Here is a 22,538-nt window from a genome sequence, read left to right as displayed (position 1 = left end):
TGGCAGTCTTATGTGTTTGTGGAGATGCTAAGCTTGGCACTGTCACCTGATTCTCTCTTTGATTTTCAGTTAAAGCATACCTGGTCAAATTCTGATTTAAATATTGATATGCTTTAGAGTCTGCTATCCATCGATTGTACTGGTAGCTTTGATAATGAGTTGAAACAGAAAAAAACCTTAAAACTCTGCATTAATAATTCTTTAATTAATCTTTATTTCAGAACACATTCTGCCTAAACTAATCAAACGCAAACAACTGTATCTTATATGTCTTTGATAACACATTAATTAACAACATGTATACAATAAAAGCTTGTGGATTATTGTATCTAATATTTGATAGAACCGTCCTAAGCAGTGATAATGTTTTCTGTAGCTGCTGCTACATTTGCAAAGCTGTAACAAGGATTTTAAACCGTACTGGGATTTCTTTTGCTATGCATTTCCCCCCCAAATTTTCTCCCATCTGGTCATATCCAATTTACTCATCGTATTCCACCTCTACTGCTGCCGCCCTTTACTGCTGACTGAAAATGGCGGTAACAAACACACGCCCCCACTGATGTGTGCAGTAGCCGACATCTTTTTCTCACCTGTGCCAGGCAAGTTCATACGGAGATTGGTATCGTCACACACCAATCTCCTTTATCAGCCGTCTCATTGTGTAGGCGCCATCAATCAGCCAGCACAATTTATAGTTGCAGCAGTTATGAGGAATCCCCAATGGCCCTCCCACCCTTGGATGAGCCAGTTTTTTGTTTGTGTAGGCACCTGGCCTGGCTGATCGCAGAACTGAGGTTCAAACTCTCAAGTTTGAAATGTCAGCACTGGTGGGCTAGCGTTTTACCGCTGCACCACCTGGGCGCTCTCATTCTGGGATTTCTTGCATATACAACCTCTTCTACACATCAGCCAACTTTTTAAACACAATCTAAACACAATCCACATTTCATTGCCAAACCCCCATTATTCTCTTTCTCCAAACAAAGAGATCATTTCTTTTTTCTGGATTTTCCCCATTATCTTGGCACGGTGGCTAAGTGGGTAGCACTGTCGCCTCACAGCAAGAAGGTCCTGGGTTCGATCCCCGGGTGGGGTGGTCCGGGTCCCGTGTCCAAAGACATGCAAGCGAGGTAAATTGGAGACACTAAATTGTCCAAGATTGTGTTTTGTATAACCTTGTGAACTGATGAATCTTGTGTAATGAGTAACTACCGTTCCTGTCATGAATGTAACCAAAAGTGTAAAACATGACGTTAAAATCCTAATAAACAAACAAACAAACAAATCCCCACTATCTCCCAATCTAGTAATATTCAGTTCCCAATTATGAGTCTGTTGCTGCTTGCACAACCACCGATTTGATCAAAAAGAGCCGGATCACCACACGCCCCAATCTGTGTCCAATCTGCTGCTTTTTTATCATCTGCCAGTGTTGGTTCCTACACAGTGCCGCACTGCATACAGAGATACAGAGATACACACTAAGCTCCATGTGATATCTTTGTATTTTTGCTGCTTCTCTTATTTTTGCTCATTCTATTTTGCTAAGCAGTGCTTACTCTGCTCTTGGTGTGGTCTCTCCAGGCAACCCACTCCTAAAAAGAGCAGCAAGCGCACTGCGTTTCTTCATTTTTACTGTAGACTGATGAACAGGTAGATATTTTAAGAAAAGCTTTATCCAGCTTTATGCTTCTCTAAATTACCAAGATCATAGAAAGGTGTTCTGATAAGGACATAATGAATCAAAAAATAGCAGACTTTGTGTGCTGTGTTTGAAGAACAGGGTAAATTTAGAAGACACAATCTCTAACCTCATTTCATTAACAGGATTATGCATAAATTGTCCTTTAAAGATCAATGTGTTTAGACATTACACATGCAACTGTGTGTTGTTAGTTTGGGCAAAATGTGTTGATTATTTTGACTTTAGAATTAAAATTGATTGATACAGATAACATGTTTCTATGGGCAACCTGTTTATTCACAAAAGAACAGTAGAAGTGTTGGAACTGTGTTTAGGGGTGTAAGTCTCATTCCATTCTGTAGTATTCCTTACCGGTGTGCAATGATGTCTCATGTTTTATTCTTTTTATTTGTATACAAGTCAAACAGGCTTATATTCATTATTTGACCCAAGTTTATTTGTCTTCCTTCATAGCCTTGTGTACAAATAGCAAACAGCTTTGAATCTCATAGCTCTTGTCCATGTAACCGAGTGGAAAATGTTTTGACAAGTAGCCTAAAATCTAATGTCATGTTTATATTGTATTACTGTGAGTATACACTTTGGTAGTTTGGTACACTTAGCTTAAGTGCCAAGCGACGTATTGTGGCTGTGTGTAAAACGAAACAGTCTCTAGGTATTGTTAGTGACCACGTCAAACAAACGAAGGCTGTTTTTACTAGCTAATATGCTACTGAATGTGTACTGTGCTTTGTTTACTGTTAGCACAAATTAATACATGCTTGTGTTTTCAGCTTTTACGCTAACGTAAGTTCAGGTTTTTTAAAGACAGAAGCACACAACAGAGCAACAGACTGCCAGTGAGATTTTAATCAGGTATGATCATATTGGTTCTTGTTATGGCAACAAGGGACAGTAGAATTGATGAAAATACAGAACATTCATACAGGTTTATCACAACTTTGAGTCTTTTATGAGTGCCAGTGCCAGGCAGACGTTTTTAGAATGTATCTAGTGTCGAAGAGCCACAAGTGATCTCATAATAAGAACATACTTCACATCTGGAGGGTGTATTGTGCTCAGATCTTGAGCTTTCGAGTTTGATATACCCTGGCTGGGCGTTTATACAGATACAGAATTGACTGTGTGTCTGTAGAGGGAGGAACAACAGCTGAACCAAATGTTCATTTTATTTAGGTTTGCAACAAACTATAATTGCACATTTTTCATTGAACTGGTCAGGGTTGCAGACTCCATGGAATCCAGGGGCACAACGCAGGACGCCAATTCATCCCAGGGCTTCAGCCGCCTCTGCATATATAGCCAATCATGTCTGTAAGTAGACCACTGGGAGATTCAAACCCTGGAGTCCAGACATAGCGGACTAGTGTTATTTACTGCTGCACCATCTGAGCGCCGCTATCATGCTGTCTACATTCAAAACAGGCAAAGGGTCTGTCCGAAAACCTAGTGAGCTGCCTTGCTGCCTACTTAGGCAACTGCCTCAGTAGAGAGGATTCTAATAAGACATTGAACTTATTAGGCAGATTATTTAGACGCACTACTTAGACAGCGATTGTAGTTTGTAGTTTCATATTTGTAGTTTTTTTGTGAGAAAAACTGTGGCGCACTGAATGCTGGGATTGCCTTCACCGCTAAAGAAGCATCGGATGCTCCATTGTTATTCAGACAGATTATTGCTTTGAAATAAGGCACCTTAGGAGGCAGCATTTTTAGGTATCTAAGAATTTAGACACGCCTTCTTCTCTGGAGCGTGTAGGATGACGTAGAATGTGTCTGTGTAGAGAGCTCACTAGGTTTTTTGGACAGACCCTGTGTGTTGACAAATGTAGCAGGGGGATTTCTGGGCTGCACTCTAAACCACATTCTTATGTAATTAATATCACTATTCAAGAAACTAATTAAACATACACGTGTTTGCCACATTAGTGTGCTAATTGTGGTGTAGACCTTTCTTTTCTTTCTTTTTTATTTATTTATGTACTTTCTCCCCTTTTTCTCCCTTTCTAGCGCGTCCAATTGCCCGATTGCATCATGCTTCCTCTCCACCAATGCCGATCCCCGCTCTGATTGAGGAGAACAAAGCTAACCCGCGCCCCCTCCGACACGTGGGCAGCATGCCGTATGCATCTTATCACCTACACTTTGACGAGTGCAGTGCAGCTCAGCACTGTGTACGGAGAGACACACCCTGACAGCACTCTTTTCTCATCTCTGTGCAGGCGCCATCAATCAGCCAGCAGAGGTCGTAATTGCATTAGTTATGAGAGAGAGACCCTATCCGGCTTAATCCCACCCCCCTATCTGAACAACAGGCCAATCGTTGTTCATGTAGCCGCTTAGCCCAGCCGGGATTGTTTTGAATACTCGATACGATGTATTCGAGATCCCAGCTCTGGTGTTCCAGCGTGTGTTTTTACCGCTGTGCCACCTGAGCAGCCTGTGTGGACCTTTCTAATAACTACTGTTACTTTCGGAGCTTTCTTTCTTTTTCTTTTGACTGGTGTGAATATTTTAAAGCAAGTTTGTTTCCACTTTAATAAGCCTACATTTTAAGTCTCTTTGAAGCCAAATTGTCTCATGTGGTCCTCTCCATACGTGTGTTCTTACTGCGAGATCACATCTGGCTCAGTGATGTGCTCGACACTGGAGAATTCAAGTCCAAAGTCAGCAAAGATATTTATTGTTTGTAGTAAGTGAATGTGTGTGTGTGAGTGTTTTTCTATGTCAAATTACTACGTCAAGTACTTTTATTATTTAGCACAAAAAACTGTTTTTACAGCGATTATAAATATGTGTATAGTGTTTTTGATTATTGTTGCTGTAAATGTTTTGCTAGATTTATATTCTATTAAAGTGAATATATTCATGACAAATATTCAAACAATAAAAACGATCCACTGTTTCAAGAAGCTTTTCCTCTCTGTGTATTGTATAATAAAGAACACTTTACCTAGAAGCCAGTGTCAAATATAAGAAACTACATTCTTCCTCAACATTAACAGTAAATTAGCAACCGCTGTATCTTCAACATACAGAAGAGCGGGTCCGACTCATCCCCCAACACTGACTTTCTCATGACTGCTTATTTTTCTGCTTCATCATGAGTAGAATGTCTGCAATCTCCTGAAGAGCTCCTGTCTCCTCTGAGACCCGGTTCTTACCCCTTTCAGCTAAGAATCCACCGTCATGTTCCTCACTCTGCACAGGATTTTCAGTGGGGCTTTGCTTTGTACTGTTCTCATTATCTCCACACTTTCTTATCATCAAAACATTTTCTGTCAGCTGCTTATGTGGTTCTACAAAGGAAAAAAAAAAACCATTTTATAAACTTTTGACATTTGACTTCTATTTCGGTACAATTCAGTGCATGTGGTAGCCTAGTAGGTGAAGCTTTGGGCTATCAACTGAAAGGTTGAGAGTTCGAATCCCAGCTCTGCCATGCAGACATTGTCGGACCCTTGAGCAAGGTCCTTAACCCTCTCTGCTCCAGGGGCGCCGTACGATAGCTGACCCTGCGCTCTGACCCCAGCTCCCAAACAAGCTGGGATAGGCGAAGGAATAATCTCATTGTACTGTTTAACTGTATATGTATAAATGACAGATAAGGCATTCATTCTATTCTATACTTTATACTGTAATATTTACTGAAACAACACGACTTATTCATAAAAAGAAATGAATAAAAATGCTCACCACAATAATGCATTTGACATTTGCACGTCTAGGCAGCAGTTTTAGCTTGTTTACTGTGAAAATGTCAGTATTGGTACAGTATTGACAGCCAATTCTCAGAATGGAAGAGAAAAGTTCATGTAAAACGTGATCAGTAAGTCATTACATGTTAGAACTGATCTGACACATTATGGTGAACAGTTTTAACACAGCTTTTCTCCACACCCAGTTCTTCCTCAAACATTTAGGACATATACACGTAGACAAAATTGTTAACGTTTATAAGGATAATATTTTACCCTCCTTTTTCCAATGTTTACATATTTCTAATACTTGGGGTGTGTTCGAGAACCTATAAGCTCTCTACATAGACGGAACTTTATGTCATCCTACGCGCGCTCACGAGAAGGAGGCTGTTCGAAATCCTAGATGCTTTAAAAATGCTCACCACTGAGGTATCTTAAATTTAAACGGTATTTTGACTGAAGAACGAGGGAGCATCTGATGCTTCCTTAGCGGCAAAGGCAATCCCAGCATTCAGTGCGGCACAACTTTTCTCCAAAAAACTAAAAACAAAAAAAACTAATATGGAGGACGATGCAGTGCAACAAACCGAGTTATTTTCAAATGTAAATAAATTATCATTGTTTTTTAATTTGTATAAATGTGTACAAGTATCATTTATTTGCAAATTTGGGCTTGTCGGTGAATGTAACCGTTTTCGGTACACGGAGGGAGATGTTAGTTGACATGCTAGCACGTTGTGCCACCTCATCCCATTGGTTTGAATGGCATGATGCTAACTGTGTTAGCTTAGTAAGCAAAAACTGATGTAATAGCTGTTTAAGATGACTTATTAGAATCCTCTCTACTTAGGCAGCTGCCTATGTAGGCAGTAAGACAGCAAAGCAGATCACTAGGTTTTCAAACACACCCTTAGTTGTTTCGGACATTCATGCAGTGGTGGCCTAGTAATCAGAAGGTCCTTGGTACAAGCCCCAGCACTACCACTTTGCCACTGTTGGGCCCCTGAGCAAGGCCATTTACCATCAATTGCTTGCACTGTATTTAATCACAATTGTAAGTCAGTTTGAATAAAAGTGTCTGCCAAATGCTGTAAATGTGAGCAAAATTTAAGCAAATTAACTCACAAATACAGCTTTTAAATGTTTATTTTATTTACTGACATGAATTTTGTTACACCTGTGAAGGTAGTCTACTGAATAGGGAGTTGGTACGTTAGGGGTTCAAATCGTGGTTCTCCAATGCAGTCAGTTTTGGGCCCTTGAGCAAGGCCCTTAACAGAGTTCAACATTAACATCATCACACTAACTGATAAACCTGTTGGTGGTGGTGTTGGGCTGTTGGGATGCCTTGCTGCCTGGGTGACTTGCTATACAAAAATCCACAAAACCATGTTTTTGTTCTCTATCAAAAAACCCTAAAGTAGAATGTCTGGTCTTTCTTTTATTTTCATCAACCGCTTTATCTTGGTTAGTGTTGTGGCAGGTCCAGTTCCACCAGGAAACACTAGGCGCAAGGTATGAATTCCCTAAACAGGGCACCAGTCCAGCGCAGAGAATTACAGCCATCACTCCATAGACATAGCCGCTCATGTCTGTATAGGCGCCCAAGTATCCAATAAAACCACTAAGATTCACACCCAGATCTCAGCCTGTGTCTTTTCAGCAATCTGTAATACATGGCTGAAGTGCAAGTGGGTTAAGCCACAACAATAAAAAGTTATATAAACAAGAATATAAATGACATCGAATATAAATCTATATATAAAAAGAAAAAACATTAAGGCTTCGGAAAGGCGCAATCAGGCTTAAACGTCATTGAGATGCTAGGACAGAACCTTAAATGGCAAAATTAGTTTAAAAGCCTCAAATTAAAGCAATTTTGTAGAAACTGGTGGGCGAAATGTTTCCACAGCCTTGCAAAGCACAAGCTTTTTCACTTTGACCTTACTGCTACTGCCATCCATTGTTACAGATGCTTGCTTCCAGTCATTAAGAAAATAAGCAGCAGTTCGGCAGCTGGTGGCTTTGCTGCAGTATTGCTGGGGGTGGCAGCCACCAGTAAATAAACTGATTCTTCATACTGAACCTGGTGCTTGGTGAAAAACATTGTTTGTCTGGCTACATTTTGAAATGAAAATAGGCATTTTTTTTATTTACTCCATGGTCGGGCGTCTAGTACATACAGATATGATTGGCTGGGAAGAGAATGTCTGGGAAGAGAGAGGGAGGCCAAGGCCCTGCGATGGATTGACATTCAATTCAGAGTGTGTTTCGGCATTGTGCTAAATGATTTCCGGGAAACCGGGCCCTCAGTGACCCTAACCAGGATAAAAAGGTGGTAAAATATGAAAATGATGATGATTATTATTACAGTTTGTTGCATAGATCTTTGCCCCTTAAAATCCACATTTTGTAGTGTTACAGCTTCGATTGGATTGAAATTCACTATTTTATGTCTTAAATTTTGAATAAGTAGAATATTATGCACTATGAAACAATAATTAATGCAAATTAAAGCAGGCATGGGCGCTCAGGTGTTACTTCCAGCTTGTAACACTGAAAATATTCAGTGTAGGTGACTAATTATGCAAGGCACTGTAAAAATATTCAGGCCACTTTAGTTTTGCACTTTTATCTTTTTGTGGAAATAAATTTACATGAATATAATTGCTAGTTGTACCCATCACCCTACACTTAATCAGTAAGCATGACAAAGTGGACAATATGCTTTGAACTGCCATCCTTACAGATAGTGAACAGGGTTTAAGGTTGGACTTTGGCTAGAACATTGCACTCGGAAGGAGGTTTTTTTCAAGAATATTTCTGTATTTCCATCCATCAATTCTTACCAGTCTCCACATCCCTGCCACTAAGAAGCCCCCCCTACAAATACAACACAGTGGTACAGTGATAACTTGGGAGGTGATAAGGTTTGAACCAACCACCTTCAGATTAACTGGCCAGTACCTTAACTACTGAGCTAACACTGCCCTGGTTTGCCACCACCATGTTTTACCATAGGAATAGTTAAGCCATGTGATTACCAGACAAAATGCTCGCTGTTTCACCCAAAGAGTTACATATTCATCTCATCAGACCAGAATTTAAAGTTAGTAAACATCACACTGGCTGTCATACATCTTTACTTCGACAGTGGCTTCCGTCTTGCCACTCTGCCATAAAGGACTGATGTATATAGTGCTGCGAAGATCGTTGATCCAACCAGTAATTCCATCTCTGTACATTCCATCTCATCACAATTTGAATGCAGAGATCCACACCAATTCCTTGGACCTTATGGTGGGCCCGTATAACCCCAGCTATGTGTCTTTCCGAACTAAGTCCAATAAATTTAACCCTTGCACTCCAAGGGTATCATATTTGAAACATGAGTTTTAGAGGCCTCTGCATCATCAGTATAGATATTGTTATCCTGAAAAACTTGATGTTGTCTTCTGCCCATGGTAGATTTTTCATGTACTGCATGCACCAGAGGACCTTTTATTGAGAGATCAAATATGATACAAAACAAAACTTATACAGTGGGGGAAATAAGTATTTGATCCCCTGCTGATTTTGTAAGTTTATCCCCTTACAAAGACTTGAACAGTCTATCATTTTTATGGAAGGTTTATTTTAACAGAGAGATACAAAATATCAACAAAAAATCCAGAAAAAAAACATTAAGTAAAAGTTATACATTAATTTGTATTTAATTAAGGGAAATAAGTATTTGATCCCCTACCGACCAGCAAGAATTCTGACCCCCACAGACCGGTTATGTGCCCATGAGGCACACAAATTAGTCCTGTCCCTGTATAAAAGACTCCTGTAACAGAATCAGTTTCTTCCATTCAAATCTCTCGACCACCATGGGCAAGACCAAAGAGCTATCAAAGGATGTCAGGGACAAGATTGTAGACCTGCACAAGGCTGGAATGGGCTACAAGACCATCAGCAAGAAGCTTGGTGAGAAAGAGACCACTGTTGGTGCGATCATTCGAAAATGGAAGAAATACAAGATCACAGTCAATCACCCTCGCTCTGGAGCTCCATGCAAGATCTCACCTGGTGGGGTAAGAATGATTCTGAGAAAGGTGAGGTCAGTCCAGAATTACACGGGAGGAGCTTGTCAATGATCTCAGGGGAGCTGGGAGCAGTGACAGGAGTCTTTTATACAGGGACAGGACTAATTTGTGTGCCTTTTGTGCACATAACCGGTCTGTGGGGGTCAGAATTCTTGCTGGTCAGTAGGGGATCAAATACTTATTTCCCTTAATTAAATACAAATTAATTTATAACTTGTATTTAATGTTTTTTTCTGGATGTTTTGTTGATATTCTGTCTCTCTCTGTTAAAATAAACCTTCCATAAAAATTATAGACTGTTCAAGTCTTTGTAAGGGGGTAAACTTACAAAATCAGCAGGGGATCAAATACTTATTTTCCTCACTGTATATGCAAACTCAAAAAAATGGAATTTTTGGATGCAATGTTTTGGTGGTTCAGGCTTTAAAGGATTAAAGTAGAACAGGTGGACCCTGAATTCTAGACACATCTTAAGTATATACACCGATCAGGCATAACATTATGACCACCTCCTTGTTTCTACACTCAATGTCTATTTTATCAGCTCCACTTACCATATAGAAGCACTTTGTAGTTCTACAATTACTGACTGTAGTCCATCTTTTTCTCTACATACTTGGTTAGCCCCCTTTCATGTTGTTTTTCAATGGTCAGGACTACAGGGCAGGTATTATTTAGGTGGTGGATCATTCTCAGCACTGCAGTGACACTGACATGGTGGTGGTGTGTTAGTGTGTGTTGTGCTGGTATGAGTGGATAAGAGACAGCAGCGCTGCTACTTTAAAACACCTCACTGTCACTGCTGGACTGAGAATAGTCCACCAACCAAAAATATATCCAGCCAACAGCGCCCCGTGGGCAGCGTCCTGTGACCACTGATGAAGGTCTAGAAGATGACCAACTCAAACAGCAGCAATAGATGAGCGATCGTCTCTGACTTTACATCTACAAGGTGGACCAACTAGGTAGGAGTGTCTAATAGAGTGGACAGTGAGTGGACACGGTATTTTAAAACTCCAGCGGCGCTGCTGTGTCTGATCCACTCATACCAGCACAACACACACTAACACACCACCACCATGTCAGTGTCACTGCAGTGCTGAGAATGATCCACCACCTAAATAATACCTGCTCTGTGGTGGTCCTGTGGGGGTCCTGACCATTGAAGAACAGCATGAAAGGGGACTAACAAAGCATGCAGAGAAACAGATGGACTACAGTCAGTGATTGTAGAACTACAAAGTGCTTCTATATGGTAAGTAGAGCTGATAAAATAGACAGTGAGTGTAGAAACAAGGAGGTGGTTTTAGTGTTCTGGTTGATCGTATATATAGCACTGGTTCTTATTTTGCATTCTCTAAATATCACTGATGCAAAATCTCTACGAATACCACAGGATATTAATAGCCCACCCTAATACAAACAGCACTGTTATTTAGCATGATATTATCCACCTACTGTTGGATCATGCACTATAATTAGGATTATTTATGCTCCACTTAAATCAATCAAGGACACACTGGTGATTCTGATTAAAAAAACAATTCCACATACTTTTGCAATCAGTGAGTTATTAATACCTGCAGCGTTTGTGTGGGCGTGGTGCAATAACTGTTGTTTTCTCATGCATGCCTGGCTGTCAGCTTTGTGTGAACTTCCACGTCCTCTGGTTGTTTCTGGACCACGCTGTGTGGGCTCCCTTGATGACGTCATAATCCAGGGCGTGTTCCAATTCACTTCATGGCTGTCTGATGGAGCTTGATGTCTCTTGCTGATGTGACCTGTATGCCTCCTAGTGGCAGGAGCTTTGCATGTTCTTTCATGGTGAAGTACAGATCTGAGCTCGGGTGGCTTGCGTGGTTTTAACAGGCAACACTGCACCGAGGCGTCTTGAGATGTTGCTGGTAAAACGAGTCCAGTTTGTGTCCCCTGGTCTCGTATACTGGTAGATTTGTCACCAATCATTGGTTTGGATGTCTGTGGATAAAAGGGAACAAACCGATCTTTCTCATAGTCACGTTTTTAAGATTTTTATTAGAGTTAATAGATTTATTAAATCTATTTAAAATATCCTATTAAATAGATATAAATATATTTATCTATTTCTAATCATGTTTACACACCACATTCTGGCTGAATGATAGCACTCTTGTTGGAGCGCTCCTGTCCGGTGAGCACAGCCTGGCTACTGGAGTGTCTGCAAGAAAGCATGAGTGCAAATGGGAAGCAGCGCTCTGCATCAACTGCGTATTCTCCACTCCCTGTCCAAAGTTTAAAAACAGGAAAAATGTGTACATGCAATTTTAATACGGATATTTACAGATACAGAGATTTAATTTTAACGTCATGTTTTACACACTTTGGTTACATTCATGACAGGACAGGTAGTTACTCATTACACAAGATCCATCAGTTCAAATTTAATGTCAAACACAGTCACGGACAATTTTGCATCTTCAATTCACCTCACTTGCACGTCTTTGGACTATGGGAGGAAACCTAGTACAAATTCCACACAGAAAGGACCTGGAACGTTTCACCTGGGAATGGAACCCAGGACCTTCTTGCTTTGAGGCAACAGTGCTACCCATCGAGCCGCCGAGATTTAATTGAGCTGTGGTAGATCTAGACTGACTCATTAACAGCATAGCAACAAATAAGATTTCAAATTAAGTATAGAGCAATGCAGCCTCCACAGGCTGCACATTTTCAAGTGGTTAACTGTACATTCTAATATGGTAAAGAGGAAATGTATAGGGTCAATGACAGTTTAACCACAAACTGTAAGGATGCACAAACTCAGAGTACATGTCATGGAGCGGGTCGTGACTCGCCACTGAGGCGGCGTATTAAAAATATACCTACTTTTTTTTTATGCATTTTCTCCAGATTTTTTTTAGCGCGTCAAATTTTTACCCAATTGTGTTATGCTTCCTCTCTACTGGTGCTGCCCCCCGCCCCTGATTAAGGAGAGCGAACTGACACACGCCCCCTCCGACACGTGAGCAGCAGCCGGCTGCATTTTTTTCACCTGCACGAGCTGAGTTCATATGCGAATCAGCCCTGTGTACGGAGAGCCACACCCTGATCAGCATTATTCCTCCACTCTGTGCAGAGGTCATCAATCAGCCAGCAGAGGTCGTAATTGCACCAGTTATGAGGTCCTTATCCGGCTCCCTACCCTGTATGAACAACAGCCAAACGTTGTTCATGCAGCCACTCAGCCCAACCGGATGGCAGAGCTGAGATTCGATACGATGTATTCGAAATCCCAGCTCTGGTGTGCTAGCGTATTTTACCGCTGTGCCACCTGAGCGGCTAAAATGTACCTACTTTGCAGAATGCTTTACCATGGTAGAAAAATATTGTGGCTCAAAAACCACACACAAATGAGACATTTGGCAAATAAATAAGGTGGCCAAAATAATGAAAACAACTGAACACACAAACATCCACAGCCCACAATGGAAAAAGTGGATAGAGAAGGCATAGCACAAAATGAAAACTGGATGTCACAATATGGAAAGATGCGTAAAGCACTTTTGACAATTTGGTTCTCAATTTGGAAAGAAAGGAAACCGAGAACAAGCCAGGGATGGCAATTACTGAGTGACACCCCACCCCACCAACCAGAGCAGCCAGTGCTCAGCATGAATACTAACGTGGGACCCACTCTGTTTGGATTGTGAAAAGTGCCGCGACACTGGCTGAGTTCCCAGGGAAAAAATAAAGACTGATGCCGTATATGCCAGCCGAAAACCAAACTGGATAACTGTTGCCAGAGAAAGCAGGTTGCCAACAGAGGTGCCATCAACTCAGTGAGGAAGAAACCGTGACAAATGTAGACACCAGACATGCCAATAGCACCAATGAATAGTGAACTAGAGTGCATTTAATTTACATTTAATTTTAATTCAAGAATTTGAAAAACCTGACCTGTTTAGAGTAATGTAACATACAGTTTTTTTAATGTTGCAACTAATAGAAGTACTGTAAAAGTGCTAGGTTATTTAATGTGTTTACATAAAAAAGAAATGGATTTTTCTTTTGTTTTTAACAACTATGATTGGTAGATTAAACTGTGTGCCTCGTAGTTCGAGGTACTCTTTTGTTTTAGCAAGGCAATGCTCTCAGCAGTCTTTATGGTGCCAGTACATAACAAGCAAAATTCTTTGAAACTGCAAAATTTGAATGAAATGGAAGGAAACAGTACGTTTAAAGTCTCTTAATCAATTATTTAATTAAAAATCTCCAATAACTTACCAAAAAAATATGTAAAAGATTGCAGAGTTCATCACTGTACTCATACAGTCTGAGCTGACGGCTCTTGGTGAACAGTGCATCTGTGATTGACAGGCATTCATCAGGACATTTCCTGGTACACTGCATATTGCAAGACACCTACGTTAGGTTCAATTCAAAATCAGTCACGCAGACTCATCCAAAAATAACAGCATGACACTTATTGGGTCTGCAGTAGGTGCTACAAACAGCATTATAACAGTCCCTCACAACTGAAGCTCTTTCCTAATATGCTGCATATACTGTACAGTATAACTGGGGTGGCATGGTGGCTCGCTGGATAGCACTGTCGCCCCACAGCAAGAAGGTACTGGGCCTAGTTATGCTTGCCCACTACTGCTAGTAGCCAGGGTTCTAATTATTAGCATTGGCATCGGACATACAGACAGAAGGTGTCCGAGGCCCAGGATAGGATTGGCGTGTTACTGCATTGGGCTCAGTGATTCCAGGGAAGGCAGACCCATTACAACCCTGAAATGATAATAATTAAATATAATGCTAAGAAATTAGGAAAAAAATAAAAAGTTGTACCTGTGTAAACTGAGGTAGGAACTCAGCATTGCAGTCTCCGCTATGTGGTTCACTGTAATCATTTTTAAAGATAAAAAATAATTACAAATGCAACCAAACGTTCAAATTTATTAAATTAAGTTTAATCTGTTGGAGGAATTAAGCTACTAACTGGGCTTTTGTGGGGGAAGTAAGAATCTCGCCCTGAAGAGTAATCTTCCTTGATTTCTTACTGAATACACCTACAATCAACAAAACAAAAGTTCAATATTTGGTAGCCTTATATACCCTACAAAAGTATTTAACTACTAATAGTAATTAAACCCATTTAATATCTTTCTCTTCTCCTGGTTGCCCATGATAGGGGTCGCCACAGCAGATCATTTGTCTCCATCTTGCCCTGTCCTAAACATCCTCCTCTGTCACCCCAACCACCTGCATGTCCTCCCTCATTGCAAATCTATTCTTTGACCTTTCTCCCCCCTTAGCACCTTCTCCCAATAAAACTCTCATCCCTCCTCTGCACATGCCCAAACTATCTCAATCTCTCCCCATAACTTTGTTTCAAAACATCCTGCCTGCTCTGTCCCTCTAATACACTCATTCCTAATCTCACCCTCAACACTCCCAATGAGAATCGCAACATCTTTATCTCTGCCAACTCAAGCTCTGAGCACCCAATTATTAATAGGTAAATACTTGGTTAAGAAAACATATGTATTTTTTATATGGTGAATGGCATCATATTTAACCTGTTTATACATAAATGAACATACATAAAAAGTACTTTATGGAATAGGGATATAGACCTCATCAGAGGATTGGTTTAAACTTTGGAATCTGGGTTTACACTTTGTCTCCAGCCACTGACCATGACAGGTACTTTAGTTTTCTTCCCATCTTTCAAAACATGCATAAAGTGGATTGGCTACTCTAAATACTCGGCAATAGGTGTAAGTGTCAATGAAATGGTGCTGCTCTCCTCACTGTGCCCTCGTGTCCGGTGTTATTAGGTGACCTGGTTAGATGAAGCGGTTATCAAGGATGATTGGATGGCATATATTCAAGACAACTTTCAAACAGATAGTGCTCTACAACAGTACCTTCATCTCCAAATTCCTCAGTGCTGAACCCTAAGAATAATGGCTCTTCTTGGTCATTCTTCTGTGAAGTGGTAAGGGGGTATCCAGTCATATTTATGGACTGCCCAATTGCTTCTGTGCAGCTATTAGAAAAGATTAATTAATTAGAAATTCAAATTAACACTTTTACTGTTTATTTTCTTTAGTGTAGGTAAAACGCAAAAAAAAAAACATAAAGCAGAAATTTATGAACTGGCTTTTACATACATTTAATCAAAAACTGCACAAATTTTAACTGGTAATTAAATTTAAATTATTTGCTTTCCTCTCACAAGTCCAAAGACATGCAGTCAGACCAACTGAAGCGACTAGAAATTGCCATGAGTGTGTGTGTGTGTGTGTGTAAATGTAACCTGTCCAGGCCTTTCACCCAATGAAATAGACCCATCCTAACCCTGACTAAAGTGGAGGTAAAACAGACAATATAAATGAATAAATTGAACACTGCTTTATCCTAGTCGAGGTCGCAATGAAGTAACACACCCAGATAGGATGCCAATTAATCGCAGAGCCTCAGCCACTGAAGAGACACAGCCAATCATGTCTTTACAGGGATTTAAACCCTAGTAGAGGATAGTGCAATTTACTGCTGCCCTGCCCAAGCAGTCTAATCTACTTTCTGTTTTCTACATGCAAAGAAAATGTGCACACTTAAAGTGGATGAGTTTGTTTTTACGTTTTAGTTTGTTTGAACTGTTTTCAAATAAATACAGGTCAAAAAAAGACAATTGCTTTTTAAATACACAGACAGACGGACAGACAGATACATACTGTAGACTGATACTTTATTAATCCCAAAAAATAAAATAAAGCCCCAATAACATTCATTTTAAAATCATTGTTGTTTTTTTTTTGTTTTTTTGTATTTTGTTTATGCATTTTCTCCCCTTTTTCTCCCAACTTTTTAGCACGTCCAATTGCCCGAACTTGCATCACGCTTCCTCTCCACCAATGCCAATCCCTGCTCTGATCGAAAAGAACAAAGCCAACCAACGCCCCCTCCGACATGTGGGCAGCAGCCGTATGCCTTTTTTCACCTGCACTAGGCGAGTGCTAATGCGGATCAGCCCTGTGTACGGAGCGACACACCCTGATCAACGCACTCCCTCCCCACCCCTGTGCAGGCACCATCAATCAGCCAGCAGAGGTCGTAGTCACATTAGCCACGAGGAGACCCTATCCGGCTTACTACTACCCCACCCCTATTTGAACAACAGGCCAATCGTTCATGTGGCCGCTCAGCCCAGCCGGATGGCGGAGTAAAATTATTGTCGATACCGAGGCTTGCTGTTACCGTTGTAAGATGCTCCCAAACTGAGCTTGATCTCCTTGGCTTGTCTGAGAGGGCTGTGTTTGAGCGTGCATAGCTGCCCATAGATCATCATCACACAACCCCAGTGCCTGAGAGAGGAATACACCAATGAAACAAAACAGCTTGGGGATTTTAAGAGTTTAAGATATTTTAGTTCATTTTACACTGAACTGACGTTACTGCATTGCGCCCTATGATTCTGGGGAGGCCAGACCCACTGGAACCCTGACCAGAATAAAGCTGCATTAGAAAATTAAATTAAATAGAATATAAAGCTTTGTATCTTTTGCATGTGTAGTGCATGAGCAGCAACCATACTAAAACTGTGCTTCTGTACTTTCTGTACTAAACATTTAAGGAAGTCATCTGTCTCGCGTGTGTAACTCTTCACTCGATTATTAGTAAATTAGGACATACAGGTGTATATTCTGTGCATTTAAAGGGCTAGTTTTTGAAAGACATGTCCAAAAGCTTAAACACAAGAAGGACCCCCTGCTCTGGGCCCCTTAAGCTTAGGGACAAAAAAAGCAGAGCCTTTCTTTGCTGCACGACAGCCTCTAAGCCAAATGAACTGTGACAATTGCTTGACTGTGGAGTGTCACTCATGTTCCTGCAGCTTCTAAATCACGCCTGACATGTTTTTGATGGCTCATGGATTACAGCTGGCCATCCGAGAGAATTTTCTTTCAGTGAAAAATGAGAGATAAATTTGCTTGGAACTTGGTAAAAGACCACCGATTTATGTACTTTTTCTATAGGTTACATTCAACTAGCACCATATATATGGGCACAGAGAACTAAAAACAGCAAATGAATGGACCACAAAATTAAATGCTGTTTTTAAAACATCTTTTAAAAGATTCCACAGAAATCTCTATGCATGTAGGGCAAGGCAGAAAACCCTTTGACCCTTCGATCCTTCTGCTGTCACTGCAATAAAAACAGCCATGCAGTTTACTGACAGAAGCAACCCTTAGTAACCCTCATCAGTAAGTTAAGTTTTCTGACAGAAGCAACTCTTAGTTTGTTTGTTTGTTTGTTTTATAAGGGTTTTAACGTCATGTTTTACACACTTTGGTGACAGGAACGATAGTTACACATTACACAAGAGTCATCAGTTCACAAGGTTATATCGAACACAGTCATGGACAATTTAACATCTCCAATTCACCTCACTTGCATGTCTTTGGACTGTGGGAGAAAACCGGAGCTCCCGGAGGAAACCCACGCAGACACGGGGAGAACATGCAAACTCCACACAGAAAGGACCTGGACCGCCCCACCTGGGGATCGAACCCTGGACCTTCTTGCTGTGAGGCGACAGGGCTACCCACCGAGCCACTGTGCCGCCCCAGCTTTCATGTATTATCACTGCTTTATTCTGATCAGTGTTGCAATGAGTACGGCTTCCCCCAGAATCTCTGGGTGCAATGCGGTTACCATTGCAGAATGCCAATTTATAGCAATTCATAGCAATTATATCTGTATGTAGTTGCCCAACCATCCATTAGCACCTCTGAGGATTCGAACCCTACGATTTAACGCTGCGCCTCCTGAGCACCCCAAGTTGAGACTTTACTGCTCAAGGAAGAAGTCAAACAACAATGTTTAAAAATGCAGCCACATTCTCAGGGCTTAGGTTAATCTGAGTTTAGGCAATGCAAAATTGAAACGCCTGTTGTGCTCTAATAGGACCACCATTTAAGATGTTTTTGGAATTAATGAACATCGTGTTTAAACAGAATACTGTTTTATTTTGCCACAAGAATAAGTGGTTGTTGATATCAATGTTAGAACAAACTGCCCTTAGACCTATAAGTAAACGATGTGTTTGTGTAAGGAAATGCTTCATTATAAAATAATTAAACACAGATCTAAATGGATGAATGTATGTTTACCTGGGAGGTGTTTGTGCAGTAGAGCTCTGATTGCGGCTGACAGGGGATGAGTGTTGTGGGTCTGGACTGTAAATTGACGACATTTGATGAGACTGCTGAAGAAAATGAACTGGCACCGTCCTGAGCGCGGTTCTGACACTCTGAAGCACTGTTTTCAGACAGGTTGGTCTCCAACAGAGGGGACAGCTTAGATGAAATAATTCATATTAATTTATTTATTCATTTAACATTTTTACCACTGCTTTATTCTGATCAAGGTTTCTGGAGCTCTGGTTTCCTCCCACAGTCCAAAGACATGCAGTCAGGTTAAGTAGATATACTAAAATGCCCTTAGATGTGTGTGTGTGTGTGTGTGTGTGTTAAGGTGTGAGTGTGTTTGTGTGTATGTCTGCCCTGCAATAGAGGTGCCTTGTCCAGGATGTTTCTGTTTGCCTTGCGCTCATTGAGAGCTGGGATACAACCCCCCCTGCGACCCTGATTAGGACAAGCGGCTTAGAAAGTGAGTAAGTGAGTGTTTTGTAAGTGTAAACGTCTTGAACGTCTACCATCTTGAACTTGTATTCGTCCAGGAGTTGTTTTCTCTTCTTCCAGCCAAGTGTATCTTCACTGTAAAAATCCGAAATAGCAATATTATATTATTACTGATGTGACATTTGAACTGATTTGCAAACTGATAGTCAGTTTGCATATATAGTAAAAAGCAAGTAATAATAATGTATCTATCTGGTTATCTATTAATAAATAGTAACTAGATGCCTCATTTTGCACATTTCTTTTATTATTCTCAATTTAAATCAGTTACCTGTAATGGGGGTCGCTCTGTGCAAGGCTCAGGCGTGATGGTGAACAAGGACTCATTGGAAGCTCTAGAGGCTCCACACCAATGGATTTATGTGTTTTTTTAGAATCAGGCAGGTGTGTTATTTTAAGTTTACCTAAAATAAACACCACAACACTTTTGCTTAAATATGTCAGAAGAAAAATGGGTTTCTAATTTCTTAGTCCTCATTATTAAGAATGATGCACTTACAAGAATGATGTTCTTTCTTTAATGCAATTTGGTTCACAATAAACATTGTAAGCAGATCCATGTTTCCGACGTTATTTCCTTTAGGTGATGGTGGTGGTGCAAGAACATTCCTTCTTTTCTCCATCTTTTTCTTTTCAAAAAACTCCTTCAACACAAATTCACCACACACACACACACACACACTTTTACCTTTAATTATAAAAATAATTCCTTTATAATCATTAAAACTGTATTTTGAGTTTACTTAAATCTTTGAATTATTTGAAAGAAAAAGGCAACTTTCTTTTTTCATTTCACCACCAGGAAACACTGGACACAAGCAGAATTACCCTGGACAGGGCAACAATACATGTGTCTGTGTAGACACCTGGTCGGACATTAGCACCACTGAGATTCGACCACGGAATCGTTTAATCAATTATTTAAAAATGATTATTTCCTTTATTAAAAATATGGACCAGTGTAGCTGAACTAGGGCAAACCTGACCAAGATAAAGGGGTTGACCAAAGAGTTGTGCGTACTGATGATCCTGGGAACTATTAACATTTTCAACTGGCGTCAAAGGCATGAATTGTGATCCACTTTTTTATACATGTGCTGAGAGCTTCTAAAACTTTACAACTGTAAAAGAAATTATCATAAGTAGTCGATCATAATTACAAATCAAGAATGATGTTGCCATGTCACTAAACAAAATGACTTTTTACAACACCTTATCAATTATCTAAATTGCTGTAAGTATATTGATAAGTGAACCGCTGATAACAGTTGATAAGTAAACTTCACCATGACGTACAACCCTAAATCAGAAAAAGTTGGGACAGCATGTAAAATGCAAATAATAAAGAACACAGAGTTTCTTACATTTACTTTGAGTTTTATTTGATTGCAGACAGGATGAACCTGAGATATTTCATGTTTTGTCTGGTCAGCTTCATTTCATTTGTTAATAAACATCCATTCCTGCATTTTAGACCTGCAACACATTCCAAACGAAGTTGGGACAGGCTAATCGGGCTGGGCAACTTTTTTTGGAATGTGTTGCGGGCCTGAAATGCAGGAATGGATGTATATTAACAAATTAAATAAAGTTGAGCAGACAAAATGTAAAATAAATTGGGTTCAAACTGTCTGCAATCAAATAAAAGTCAAAGTTAATGTAAGGACATTGCATTATTATTTTATTTATATAGGTCTATTTAAACTATTGACTTAAAATAAAAAATAAAATTATTTTAATGGTAAAGATGCAATTAATAATATAAATTACCTTTTGTTTTTTCATGTCACTGCTCTTCATAACACGGCTTCTATAGAAAAACATATACAGTATATCAGTTTAATAAAGTAAACAAAAAAGCTAAAAAATTTATTATTACTTTGTGTATACATATATTTGGACATATTAATACATGTATTGTTATATTTTTGTAAATAATTACTAAATTTAGAGTTCCCAACATACCTCCAGCCCCCTACCCAGTTCATCACCGGGAACCGTTATGAAAAGGTGGCTAATAATTAATCAATATTCGATGTTTTTTTTCCTTTAAGTAAAACCCAATTAACGTGTTTACCGCGTCCTAAGTAATTTTCTGATTGATTAATTATAATTAATGGTGTTTTATTGGTTTAAACAATGTTTACATGACAGTAATTAGTAATTGATACTATTTTAGCTAACAGGCTACATCTTCCTAAAACGTTTGATTCGCGAGCACAGTGCACGAGAATCATTCGACTCACTTAAAAGATCCGGCTCACCTAAATGATTCCTAAATGATAACGGATTTGTTCAGTACAGTTTCTGGAAAGAATTTTTGGAAATGATCTAAATTCATGTATTTTTTTTATCACTTATATGTTGTCCAAGCAACCTAAACGATGTCTTTACACATGGACATGGAGTACACCGAAACCAAAACAAGTACATTATTTGCATCGAGTGATGGAAGAGCTCAATTTTAATAGTTAAGACCTGGCCTGGGTTGTGTTACAGACCAACTTCTAATGTGTAAACTGGGGAAAACAATCAAACCATCAGGCTTACAAAATATGACATGAAGAACAAACCACCAGTATTTGAGAAAAAAAACATGAGAAATTGATTTCAGGTGCTATAAATAGCTGACTGAGAGCCAGAGGAGCTATGGGTGGAAATTGGTCATCAAAGAAGAATCAGGAGAAAATCCTGTAAAGAATGAAAAGGAAAAGAAATCAAATTGGCTAACTGATGTTATGACGGAGATTGAAAAAAGAGAAGAAATGTCAATCATGAAGGATAAAGAATAATCTTTTTAGACAGCTAAACTGTGAACGCCAGATTGCTGCAAGTTAGGGAAAAAACAGTACTACATCAACATTTGCAATGACAATAAGGATGGAAACAAAAAGAATTGCTTCCCAGAGGATATGTAAAGTCAGTAATAAATTTCAGTCTCAAGTTGGTATGTCAGTGTTACTGCCCATTAAGTATGTTGTGGTTGGGGCTTTATTCTGACCAGGGTCATGGCAGGCCAGATTCCATTGGGTAACATTGGGTGCAAGACAGGAACACCCTGGATAGGAGGGCAATACATTGCAGGGCTTCGGACCCAATCAGACAACACAAATCCTGTCTGTATAGATGCCTAGCCATCCGGTAGCAACATTGAAATTTGAATCAGGATCTCAGCTTCCAAACAAGCTGGGATATGTGAAGAAAGAATTTCGTTGTGGCACTCTGGTGGCACCACGGTAAAACACCAGAGCTGACATCTCATCTCATCGAATCTCAGCTCAGGCTTGTTAATGCCAATTGTAATGAGGATCAGGGTGTGTCTCTCAGTACACAAAGTTGATCCACA

General features: G+C 39.9%; 1 protein-coding gene across 1 annotated transcript; it reads right to left on the bottom strand.

The window, feature by feature from the left end:
- Positions 1–4,612: 4,612 nt before the first annotated feature.
- LOC134316035 (uncharacterized) lies at positions 4,613–21,329 on the bottom strand. Its single transcript, XM_062996473.1, has 13 exons — positions 21,158–21,329; positions 20,963–21,002; positions 19,692–19,836; positions 19,464–19,596; positions 19,207–19,267; positions 18,662–18,847; positions 16,746–16,852; positions 15,413–15,534; positions 14,482–14,551; positions 14,331–14,382; positions 11,621–11,758; positions 11,078–11,474; positions 4,613–5,007 (listed from the first exon to the last, which is right to left on the bottom strand). The coding sequence occupies exons 1-13, from the start codon at positions 21,178–21,180 to the stop codon at positions 4,784–4,786; spliced, it is 1,698 nt and encodes a 565-aa protein (XP_062852543.1). The 5' UTR covers positions 21,181–21,329; the 3' UTR covers positions 4,613–4,783.
- Between the last annotated feature and the right edge of the window lie 1,209 nt (positions 21,330–22,538).

Source organism: Trichomycterus rosablanca, chromosome 1 (assembly GCF_030014385.1).
Source record: "Trichomycterus rosablanca isolate fTriRos1 chromosome 1, fTriRos1.hap1, whole genome shotgun sequence".
Taxonomy (NCBI): Eukaryota; Metazoa; Chordata; class Actinopteri; order Siluriformes; family Trichomycteridae; genus Trichomycterus; species Trichomycterus rosablanca.
Note: the sequence above shows the minus strand (reverse complement) of the source record. Positions and strands in the feature narration are given on the sequence as shown.

Coding starts and splice junctions, on each gene's coding strand:
- LOC134316035 (XM_062996473.1), bottom strand. CDS start 21,180: ATGAACTGGGTAGGGGGCTGGAG. Junction 19,268..19,463: donor CAGAGCGACCCCCATTACAG/GTAACTGATTTA, acceptor GGATTTTTACAG/TGAAGATACACTTGGCTGGA. Junction 11,759..14,330: donor TCCTACCTCAGTTTACACAG/GTACAACTTTTT, acceptor AACTTTGGACAG/GGAGTGGAGAATACGCAGTT.